This window comes from Phaethon aethereus, assembly GCF_964289735.1.
Source record: "Phaethon aethereus genome assembly, chromosome: 1".
In the NCBI taxonomy this organism is placed as follows: domain Eukaryota; kingdom Metazoa; phylum Chordata; class Aves; order Phaethontiformes; family Phaethontidae; genus Phaethon; species Phaethon aethereus.
Window position 1 is genome coordinate 8,368,933 of NC_138575.1, and position 11,528 is coordinate 8,380,460.

The following is an 11,528-nucleotide window of genomic DNA, read 5'->3' on the forward strand; positions in this document are numbered from 1 at the left end:
GCCAAAGCCCTTCGAGCGCGGGGGGAGGGGGGCGGAGCCGCGTGCCCGCGCCGGCGCCGCGCTCTCCGCCCCCTTCCGGAGGGGGGCGGAGCCGCGCGGGCCTCGACCCGCGGCTGGCGCCTGCGGCCGCGAGCGCGCCCCCCTCCCGCCCTCCCCCCCCCCAAGATGGAGGGCTGGCGAGGAGGTGAGGTAGCGGCGGCGGGGGTGGATGGGGCTCGGGCTCGGGCTTTGCCTGACCTCTCCTTGCGCCGGGTGGGCCGAGCGGGAGGGCGCGGGGAGGCCTGCCGTCCGCTCTCGGCGCTGAGGGAGCCGCTCCTGGTCCCCCTTCGCCCGGCTCCGTTCGGACCGTTGCCGCTGCCCTCGCTCCCAGCCAGCCGGCCGCGGCGCGGCGGGGCGGGGAGGGCTGGGGGCCCGGCCTGCTGCCCGGGAGAGGCTGGGGGGGAGGTGCCTGAGGTAAACATGGAGGTGGGTAGGGGGAGGCGCGGGGCCGCCGCGGGAAGGGCGTCCGCCGCCCCCTCCCGCCTTCACAAACTTGTGGCGCTGCGCCCCAGAGGTGCGCGCCTGCGGGCGGCCCTGTCCCGGCCAGGCTCAGGGCAGCGGGGCACGGCACGGCCCTCGCCGCCTCTGCCCCAAACTCCATCCCGCCCCCCTTTGCCCTCCCCGGCGGCGTTTCCCGGGCTGCGGCGGGCAGCCGGCGCTCCTGCCGTGCCGCTCCGCGGAGTGTCGCGTCCCTTTAAACCCGCCTAGCTGACAAGGCACCCGCGATCCTTCTGGAAGAGCGCCGTGGACTTTTCTTTCCTCGTCCGGTCACCATGGTTGCGTCGCAAGGGCTCGATTCCACTTGACTAAGTGCAAAAATTTGGCGGTCTTGTTAAAGAATGGAGGTTTCCTTGTCGCCGTAGTTCAGTTACGGGATGCTTTAATTGCAGGAAAACGATTCGGTTCTTAGTGCAGCCTTCACCTGTGGGAGTCTCTGCCCTCCAAAATATTTGTTGTTCTTTATAAATGTACATACTGTACAGAATTCAGGTGCAGGAAGGGGATGGTTGGCGTGTTTCCCTTAACCCGTGAGAGAAAGGTTGAGTTTGACTCTCTGAGACACTGTAGTTGTACAAGAGACTCGTGGACTGCTATCGCAAATGATAATGTGGGGACTCTGGGATAAGGCGTAATGGTTTCCATTTAGCCGAGACATTAAATAGGATTCTTTACCAATTTTCTTATTGTAGCTTGGTATGTGCCATGTCTAGCTTCACTTGAGACCCTCCAAGAATTATGTAGGAAGGAAAATCTCAGATGTAAATCCATTGGAATCACCAACAGGAATCTAAAGAGTTATGAGGTGGAATATTTGTGTGACTACAAGGTAGAAGAGGTAAGAGAAACACAGACCAATTTGATCACTCTTTCAGCTGAAATTTGGAAGTGAGCCAAAGGTAGTTTTTCTCACAACATAAAGTAGCAGGCTGTGAGGACAAAGCTCTTGCTGACATCGAATGTAATATCTTTTAAACTTTGAACTGTAAACAGAAAGCAGTATAACTACTGCTTTTAGTATGTTGAAGGAAGGTCTTTTCCTGAAATTACGGAGTTGCTAGAATATGAAATGTTTCGCCTGTGCCGATCTAGAAGTAAAGCAAAATGCTCATGCTTTTAGGTAGTAGCTTGGTATGTATTATGATGCTTCTCCTTTATTTGCAGGTAACAGTCTATATTTCTCTCTTGACTGTTGTAGTCTGTTTGATGAAGAGTTAGGGCCATGTGCTGCAACTGGATTCCTACGGCTTGATCGTGCCAGTGAAATTCAGTCTCAGGATTTGGCCTAGTTACAGTTATTTGGCCTTTTTAAAATAAGTACAAAATGTATGCTTCTTGATTATAAATATGATATTGTGTGCTTTGAATGGGTTACTTCTTTGGGAGGATGGTTGATACGACAAATAGTGGGGTTTTTTAGTGATTTTTTTTCAGTAAGTTTAGAATTATTTTTTTTGTTCCGTATGTGATATGACTACATTCGGCTTGTGCATATGAGTCATGCAACTAGTCAGTATAACTTTCTTAACGGCCTTAACAAACTAGCCTCCTCAGGTATAACGTTAGTGATCAGAGTTCATCCCAGCTGCTTATTTCTTTGCCCCCTAGATATGATATGTAAAGTATCCAAAGTTGTGCTATATGTTAATTTGCAAACAGAAAACTTAATATATTTTTCTTTCTCCCCAATTCTAATTATTATGGGGACACCAAGACCTTTAGCACTGTATGCCGTTTCTTAACTCCAGAGCTCTTTTGTGTTTGTCTGTGTACTCTGTGATGATGGATTTCAGCAACATGAAATGTGGCTAAATCTGTATCTGTTTCTGTATTTCAAGGGCACAGAATACTATCTTGTGAAATGGAAAGGATGGCCAGAATCTTCAAATACTTGGGAACCTCAGAAAAATCTGAAATGCCCATTGCTTCTTCAAAACTTCTGTAGCGACAAGAATGAATACTTGTCTCGGGTGAGAGAAGGCAAAGCACTGAAAGTGAGAAACCATGTTAAAGCTTTGAAACCTGCGGTTGCAGATTACATTGTAAAAAAGGCTAAGCAAAGAATAGCTCTGCAGAGATGGAAAGAAGAACTCAACAGGAAAAAGAATCATAAAGCAATGATTCTGGTAGAAAACACTGTGGACCTTGAAGGCCCTCCTTTAGACTTCTACTACATTAATGAGTATAAACCTGCTCCGGGAATAAATGTAATAAATGGAATAACAACTGGCTGTGAATGCACTGACTGCCCCGCTGAGAAGTGCTGTCCAAAGGAGGCTGGGTTTATTTTGGCTTACAATAAACGAAAGAAGTTGAAAATCCAGCCCGGCTTGCCCATCTATGAATGCAATTCGTTTTGTAGGTGTGGGCCTGACTGCCCTAATAGGATAGTACAAAAAGGTACACCGTATTCTCTTTGCATCTTCAGAACTAACAATGGCCGTGGTTGGGGAGTAAAAACCCTCCAGAAAATTAAAACCAACAGTTTTGTGATGGAGTATGTTGGAGAGGTATGTATTTATCTCATATAGATGAATTGTTTACAGTAAAGGAAATGTAAGAGAAAATCTTGATAAGCTTTCAGTTTTAACACTTCTTGATTTCTACTATATAATAGGTAAGTCTACTTTTGAGCAGAGGAATATCATAAATAGTCATGCTAAGTGACAGAAAAAATATATTTTCCAGAATGTCCTCTATTCTGGAGCGATTGTAAAAGGTTGAATATAAAGAGAGTACTTAATCCTAAGTCACTAAACAATTATTTTAGATATGTGCCCTAATAGTCTTTCTAAAGTAAAGTCCTTCTTTCCTTTCATGGCAGTCATATTCTTCATTCTTCCCTCATCATCCTTATTATTGCAGTTTTTGCTGTTCCCCAGGCACAGTTGTTACCAAACTCCCCATCCAGTGTGTCAGTCCCTCTTCTGTTTTGTTTGAACTTTTAAGGTAGTATTTCCAAACATTTATTACTTCTGATTAACATGAAGAATAAGACTTGTAGTATGGACATTATCTGTTATAATAATGTCCATACTACAAGTATAGTATCTCATACTCTTTCAAACAGAACTTTTGTGTTATAAAATGCAGACCTCGGGTTGCTCTTGAGATTTTTTTGCATTGCCCTGTGTCTGGTTCAGCCTCTGCTCTGCTTCAGGGCCTTTTACATCGGTAGCTCCTGGCAGCCTCTCTGATCCAGCCTGTTGTAGCTCTGCCACAGATCTGCCTTGCTACTAAGTTGACGCAAAATAATTCCTGCTGTCCCTTCGTACAGCTGTTTATGGTCTTTATTGTATTTCCTCCATGTGTCCTGCCCCAAATCTTCTAACTTTTCATGTTCATACTGTTCAGTCTTCTAACTTCTCATGTTCGTGCCTTTCTTGTAAACGTACAAGAGGTCAGTCACTCAAAATATCTCTGTTGCAGGGTTAATGCAGAAAGATGGTTATGCAATTTTGTTGCTTAAAGGAAAGAGTGTGTATTTATCCTCTCACCTGAATCTACTTATTCCCTACTGCTAAGTTCTCAAATCTGATCTGTCAGAAAGATTTTGGAGGGTTTTTTGTCTTGCTGCCAAATTGTGATTTCTTTGCTGAGTCTGCACAATGGAATACATTTAACGTAACAGGCTGCAGATGAAGTTGTTTAAGCTGTTGCTTCTGTCAAAGTGACTGTAGTTCTTCTATTCCTTTGGGGACTTTCTGGATTTCTACCTTGTGCCTAATTGCATAGATTCAGCTTTTTGAAGTGATGTATCTGTTTAACTTGTCATGAGTAGGATCTTTCAGTGCAGTCAAAAATAGCAGGAAGAGATGCTTCTAGGGAAGGGAGGAGATGAATACTGGACTGTAAATGTGACTGGGTTGTAAAGACTGATACCTGTTGATCTTTGTGCAAAGGGAAAAAGTTGAGACTTAATTTTATGTGAAGTAAACAAGGCTTTCTGGGTCTAATGAAAAAATTTTGTGTGTAGAAACTTAAAGTAGAAACAGTTGATTGCATCTGTCATGATCAAAACTCTTAATAGAAGGTGTGGGTATTTGTTTTCCCCCAGACAAGGTAGTGTCGTGCATCAGCTGTTGACAAATTACATACAGAGGAGCCTCAGTCACTAACTAATTAGTTCAGCTGTATGTATGTATTCTTTAATCACTAGAGATGGAATGCTATTTCAACCTCAAAAAGTGAATGTGGTGGTTTTTACTAAGTAATTTTTTTTTCTGAGTTGATTATGATTTTTGTTTTAATTTAGCAGTAGTTACCAATATGATGCAGGTTTCTTTTTTTCTCTTTTTTTTTTAGGTGATTACAAGTGAGGAAGCAGAGAGACGAGGCCAGCTCTATGACAACCAGGGAAATACATACTTGTTTGATTTGGACTATGACTCAGATGAATTTACAGTAGATGCAGCTCGATATGGAAATGTGTCCCATTTTGTGAATCACAGTGTAAGAGCTTGTTTTGTATACTAGAATTTGGAGAATTACCCAAATTGTGCCAGAAATACCTTCTCCCACTGTAAATATTTTTTCACCATGTGCACAGTTTTTCTAGAGCAGTTTGTTTCATGCCAGCACAGTCTGGTCAGTTAGATGACATGATACATAGAATGGAATACTTGGCCTCGCTTGGAGTAGGATTACCTACAAAAATGTGGGAGTGAGATGCTGCCTGAAGTGGCCATCTGGTAGGACAGGGGTTGTCACTGAGTCTTCTGGTTCTGACAACCAAAATAGGGTTGGTTTGGGTGTGGTTTTTTCCAAGTAACTAAAAGACCTAACGCGCAAGAAGTACTTAATAAAATTAGTGAAGAGTTAAAAACTATAGGAATTGATGCATTATTTTGTAGCAGGACAGGATGGGGAGTTATGCGGAATGTCATCCTTCAAACATTGGTAGAGGAAAAAACGAAAATTCCTATGCATTCTTTGTTTTTTCTGCCTTGTAGATAACAGTGTCCCTTTTCCCTCCTCGAGTCAAATCTAAACTTACCAGAGAACTCAAAAGTAAATTTTAAACAGGAAAATTTTGTAGTGTTTTATTTCCTGTTCAACTGAAGAATAAAGCAAGAAGGCTGAACTGCATCTGTAAAGGAATTATGTATCATTCCTGAATTAAAAATTACTATTTCCTACTGATGTAATGTCTGTGAGGTATGCAGTCAGTGTTCCACAAACACAGCAAATTCATTTCTTCAGATTTGTGAGCTGATGACGTTTGTATTTCAGGTGAGCTCACCAGGGAGAAGGATGAAAAAGAGTTTTAGATACAGCAAATTGTTCTTTGCTTTCAGAAATGGGAGTGAAGTATTCGCTCTCTTCAGTGTGAAGTTGCCTGTCTAACAATTTCAGATTCTTTAGCGTGGGATATATTTTACTGATAAAGAGCAAAAAAGCGTGCAGAGTTTAACAAACTGCCTCAGTGACTCCTGACTTTTGACACTTAATCCAGAAAAAATGATAAAGTGGTTTCTGGTTCCTGCTTAGTGTCCTTGACCCTCCTCCTGCTACCCAGCCCATAGCAGATAATTTGGAAGCCATGCAGGTTAGCAATTGAAAACAGAAATTTATTCATAGTATGAAAATATTATTTCTGGCCTAGAAGCAGTGCTTAAACCTAAATGCAGAATAGTGAGTGTGTGTGGCTTCAGATGTTAGGTTGTTTTTCTTTTCTTTCCTTTAATTTTTAATTCTTTTTGTGGGTTTTGTAACTAAATCTTAACCACTGAATGTAGCTTTAATTGCTTTGTCATCTTTTTTTGATGTCATCTTTGGAAGGTGCCATGTTTTTTTAATAGGCTCTTGTGTATTAGTGTAGTCTACGTACTGTGTGAAGGTTGCCTTCTTGAAGGGACTCGACTCTAAGCTTGGAGTGTTCTCCTTTAACACTATTTCAAGAAGGTAATTTGTTGATTTCAGAAGGTAACAATTTCAGACCTCTATCACTGAGAGAAGAACCAGTTCTTCCTTTCCTGTGACCTTGGTTTACTTAAACACTTCACTGAAACTTACCATGCATTTTTCTTAACAGAAACTACATTAATTTTTGCCTTACAGTGTGATCCAAATCTTCAAGTCTTCAATGTGTTTATTGATAACCTCGACTTGCGTCTTCCTCGAATAGCACTGTTTTCTACACGAACCATCAAGGCTGGAGAAGAGCTAACCTTTGACTATCAGATGAAAGGTCTGCAGATTTTAACCCTGTGCTTGTGGGAGGTTGGGGGCACTGGTGGATTCGGTTGCAGCTGACCGATGTTAGCGTTGCAGGTCAGATGCTGCATATCCGTAGCACAGCTCTGTGGAGTCTAAAACAGATGTCGCTCGTTGACATGTAGTGCAGACAGATCGCACCCAGAAGCTTTTGTGTGCACCTCCAGTGCGTTATTGCCTTCAGTGCTCCTAGATCACAGCAAGGGCTTGTGGTTGGAACATCTGGCAAGACAAATTATTTTGAAGATTTGTCACAGGAGTGCTCAAAAGAATGGTCAGGATACCGCTAAAAAATACTACCTTTGTTCAAAGGCATTTACATGGCATTTCAGGTAAACTACTTTCTAAATCATCTGCTAGTGATAAAGACAGTTGGAACAGCTGAGTTGTCTAAGGCACCATAGCTTTGTCATTGGATTCTGGTGTCTGTAGGCCTCAGTTGTGGATGTAGGTCCTATGGTACAAGTGTTTAGGACGGAAAAAGGCCAATCCAAAGTTTTTTGCACTGAGAACCATCATTCACTGGAACGACCTCTCCAGTCCCCATTGCTGGAGGTTTTCAAGGTGCGATGGGACAGGGTGCTAGATAATCTCATCTAGGCTCCCTTTCCCATGAAAGGCTGGACCATATGATCCTCTGAGGTCCCTTCCAGCCTGGGCTGTTCAGTAATTGATCTTCCATTCAGTGTTCAAGGTCAGGTTGGAGGGGCCTTTGAGCAACCTGATCTAGTGGAAGATGTCCCTGCACACAGCTGGGGGTTGGGCTAGATGACCTTTAAAGGTCTCTTCCAACCCAAACCATTCTATGACTTAGGATTTTTTTTCCAGTACAATAAAAAAAATTCTTGAGGCTTGCTGGCAGGGGTGTTGTGTGTGTCAAACTTCACATGCAAACCATTTATGCATAACAGCGGTGTGTTGTTTGCCCTGCTATTTTGTTTTCAGAGAAGCATCTCGATACTTCAGAGTTGTACCTCATTCTTGTAGTAGCTCTCTTTAAGTGCTGACAAACTGATCTTATTTAAATCCTTAAAACTCCTCTTTTTTGTGGTGTCTGTGACACATCCAAGGCAGGGTGCAGTCTCAGCTGACCACTATGGATACAAGCCTGAGGGTACAAGGCTGAAGTTTGTTGAGCTTTGGATTCTGATATGTATGCTAGGTCATGCGTAAGTAGTTGTAACGTGTGTGTCAATATAGCTTCACATACAGTTCTTTTAAGAACTAGGGTGGTAGAAGGCTTTTGAAGCCATTTGAATACCTTTCACAGTTTCAGTCTGTCTTCTAAAACGTCCGTATTTGTGTTTATCTGTGTCACAGGTTCAATAGATCTGACTTCAGACTCTGCTGATGGTCTTAGCCCATCCAGAAAGAGGATCAGAACTGTCTGTAAATGCGGAGCTGTGTGTTGCAGAGGTTATCTCAACTGAGTTCGGGTATCCAAAGTCACAAATACTTTGTTCTATTTTAAATGTGTTTTAAGAAGACACTTCTTTCACACGTATATTCTAGTATTCTTACATCTACTGTAAATAAGTACAATGAAAACAAGGCATTACATTCGTAACTCAAATGGCATTGGCCAAAGAGAGAGGTAGCATGTTTCAGGCAAATACAGACTGGTAATGGGGATTAAAAATTGAATTTTCTAGAACTGTTATTTAGGAAGCAGTAAAATGAATGCTAAGAAACCTCTTTAAAATGTACCTTGATTTGAATATTTGAGTGTGAGCTTACAGCCATAGGCCTTTTAGGAACTGATTTCAGTGGGATGAAGTGAGGTTACATATTTTCTGTACCTTGAAAAGTCTGGAGGCATTAATGATTTGAGTCCTAAATCACAGCTAACAGTTCTTTTGATTTTGTTGTTGTTGTATAAAGAAGAGCATCAAGAGATTAGCAATAACATATATGGTGCCAGGGTGAAGAATTAAGGTCAGCCATCAGACTGTGTCTAAGTGAAGGTTCACAGGAATGCAGGTTGTAAAATGTCCATTGAACTCCACCAAGTCAAGCAATTGGTTTTAGCAGATTCCAAGGTGTAAGATCAAGGTCTCAAACGTTTTTAGCTGATGTTATGTTATTTAGAAGTTTTACAAATAGATTTTTTTTTTCCAATTGTTATGTTCTGATTTGTAGTTAGGATGCTATAGGAGGGCTGCAGTTCCACAGAGAATTTGTAAATACCGGATTTTTCAGTAGTAACATACGCTGTTTGTTTTCATAGCAGAAATTTGGCAGTTATTGCTGAAACAAACTACCGGCTACAGTTTGGAAATAGATAACGAAATAGTAGGTAGAGCAGCCCGTTGTCTAACAAAGCCGATGCGTTACGGAGATAGGCCCAATTATCCGTTAGCTGCAAAAATACCCTGGGAATTGCTTTGTTTTCACACCTGGTTTTGATTAAGTTTTTACATACTGTGACTTTTTATCTAGTGACAGACTTTTAAGATACTAGGCCTGTTTTTTCTTGTTGCAAAAATGTTAACTTCAGTGAAGTTAAACTAGGGGTGAATTTACCCATTTGCTGTAGACATTTGTAAGATGTTCTTGAATGTCAAAGCTGAGAAATGTACTGTTCTTCAGCTGCTTGAGTCGTCTTTTTATCTTCAAGTTGTCTCAATCTGTTCATAATGTATGCTAAGTTTTGCTTGGCTTCAAAAACACTGAAGAGCAGTTGAGGTAGGTTATGAGTGGAGTTACAGCCAAGGTCCACCATGCTCCAGGGATGATTCAAGTCCTTTATTCTCATGGATTAAAAGCTTGTAAAACTTGCATATTGCTTACAAATCATGTAAATGTCAGATAGGGTCAGGCAGAATAATGTTGCTCCATAAATGGATGCTAGCTATGTATCATAGGTCAGCTAGTTGCCTTTATAAGGTGCACAGCTGTTGGCTCAGGTGAACGAAGTCAAGTACCCAGCATATAACCATTTACTTAATTTGTTAGAAAATGCCTTAAATTTCATGTTAATTACTAAGCACTCTAAGATGAGTGTTTTAAAGGATAATACAGGTTGTTTGTTCATTAAGAAGCACAGTTGCATTTGCACTGATGATCCGGCTCTTTGGCAGAAAAGTGAAATTTTATATGCTACTGGCCAAAACCAGTTTCACAGTTGGGGCGACGAGTGTGGGCCATTGAAAGTGCTGTGTAAGTTTTGTAATCTGCAATACAGAGAGACACACGTTGAAATAGATACTTTATATGGTTTAGTGAATAGGAGAAGGTTCGCTTAGATTTAAAAGTATTTGACATTACCAGGCTCTTGGTAATTTGACATTACCACCCACTTGGATAACTGCTGAATCTAGTCAAATTTTTCATGACACATCTCTAATGATTTTTTTTTTAAATATATAAAATGGAAGTGGAATGTGGAGCCTTAATGTTAGCAAACTCTAGATGATCTTGAATCGTTTGGAGTCATTAGTGCTTTCTCTTGCCTGTAGCCCAATTCAGTGATGCATTCCACGTGGATGGAATCTGCACTCTCCAGCTCCTTAATCTGCTGCAGCCTGCAGCTTCCCTGTCAGTATGGGATGGCAAGAGTGGCTGCGGCAAGAAATGGATTCCTTACCAAATCGGTTTCTCCGGCCTCTCCTGTACAAGATGAGACAGGGCTGGTTCAATGCTTTTTTTGTCTATCTATGTCAGTGCCCAGTTTGATTTAAAAATGGCAGGTAAATGCATTTTAAAAGGTAAAAGTCCTAGAAGTTGTACTCGAGTTCAGTGTCTGCCTTTTCCCCAAGGCAGTGTATGTTACCACCAGCGCTGGCATAGCCCTGCTGTTCTTTAAGGATGTGTGTGTTACCTCTTGTGTGAGAAATAAAGGACTGTTAATTTATGTTCTGGGAGGTAACAGTACTTTGTATTTATTTGAAGTAAACCCATGTATCCAGTTTCCAGTTTAGAGCCTTGAACAGTATTTTATATTTACACACTCACAGTGCATTTGGATTGCAGTTAGTGCACTGGCTTAATGGGACACTGTCTCACTTTGAAAACTCCTTTTGCTGTTTTTGAGTTTGGGGGGAAAATTGCCAAATCAGAAAAGGATAAACAAGTTATTTTCAATTTCTTAAAGGAGCCTAAAGCAGCCTAGCTTCTGCCTTTGTTTTGCTTTGTGGTCTGTTAGCATCATCATGGCCACCAGTTCAGTTGTGTATATGCACTTCTTAGAGACTGGGAACCTGTGATCTACCCTCTAGCTGTTCTTTGTTAGGTTTAATTTTTTTTTTGGTAGCAAAACTAAAGCTGCAAGATCACCTGTAAGAAAAGCTATTGTCTATTTATTTAATCTCAAAGTTAAGTCAATCTTTTGGTTATTTCTAATGTATGTTTTAGGAATGTACATTAGAATATGCAGTTTGTAAGCTCAGGAACATTTTCTTTTCATAACGTGTGATCTCTAGTATTGCTATCTTCCTATAGTTTTTGATAAAATAAATTAAATTTAGTTTTTTCTCTTGTTGTTGTCATTCTTTAAAAAAAAACCCCAAACCATAGCCTGTCTAAATTAGCTGGAACAGTAGAATTTGCTTTAAGACTGTGTCCTTTTTAATTCGTGTCCTTTTTAATTCCTGTCCTGTACCCAAATTTTCTAGCACTATATTGACTGTAGTAGAGCAATCACAAGGAAGTCATGTGTTTCCTACTCAGTTTATGGCTGGTATAAATTTACACTGTCAACTTGTCTAAGGTGAGACTGGGTTCCTTTATGTTTAAGCACACTGTAAACACAGCCCTGAACTTACATGTGTAGTATG

General features: G+C 41.4%; 1 protein-coding gene across 2 annotated transcripts; it reads left to right on the plus strand.

The window, feature by feature from the left end:
- Window positions 1-165: 165 nt before the first annotated feature.
- Window positions 166-8,183, plus strand: SUV39H2 (SUV39H2 histone lysine methyltransferase; the record flags this gene model as incomplete). 2 transcript variants are annotated; one of them, XM_082006331.1, is made up of 6 exons in its annotated part: window positions 166-184; window positions 1,230-1,375; window positions 2,376-3,047; window positions 4,843-4,989; window positions 6,598-6,727; window positions 8,074-8,183. In XM_082006331.1, the coding sequence occupies 6 exons, from the start codon at window positions 166-168 to the stop codon at window positions 8,181-8,183; spliced, it is 1,224 nt and encodes a 407-aa protein (XP_081862457.1). The 2 variants fall into 2 exon arrangements, with proteins under 2 accessions (XP_081862457.1, XP_081862458.1); XM_082006332.1 differs by lacking the exons at window positions 166-184; window positions 1,230-1,375 and having other exon boundaries at window positions 1,389-2,507.
- Between the last annotated feature and the right edge of the window lie 3,345 nt (window positions 8,184-11,528).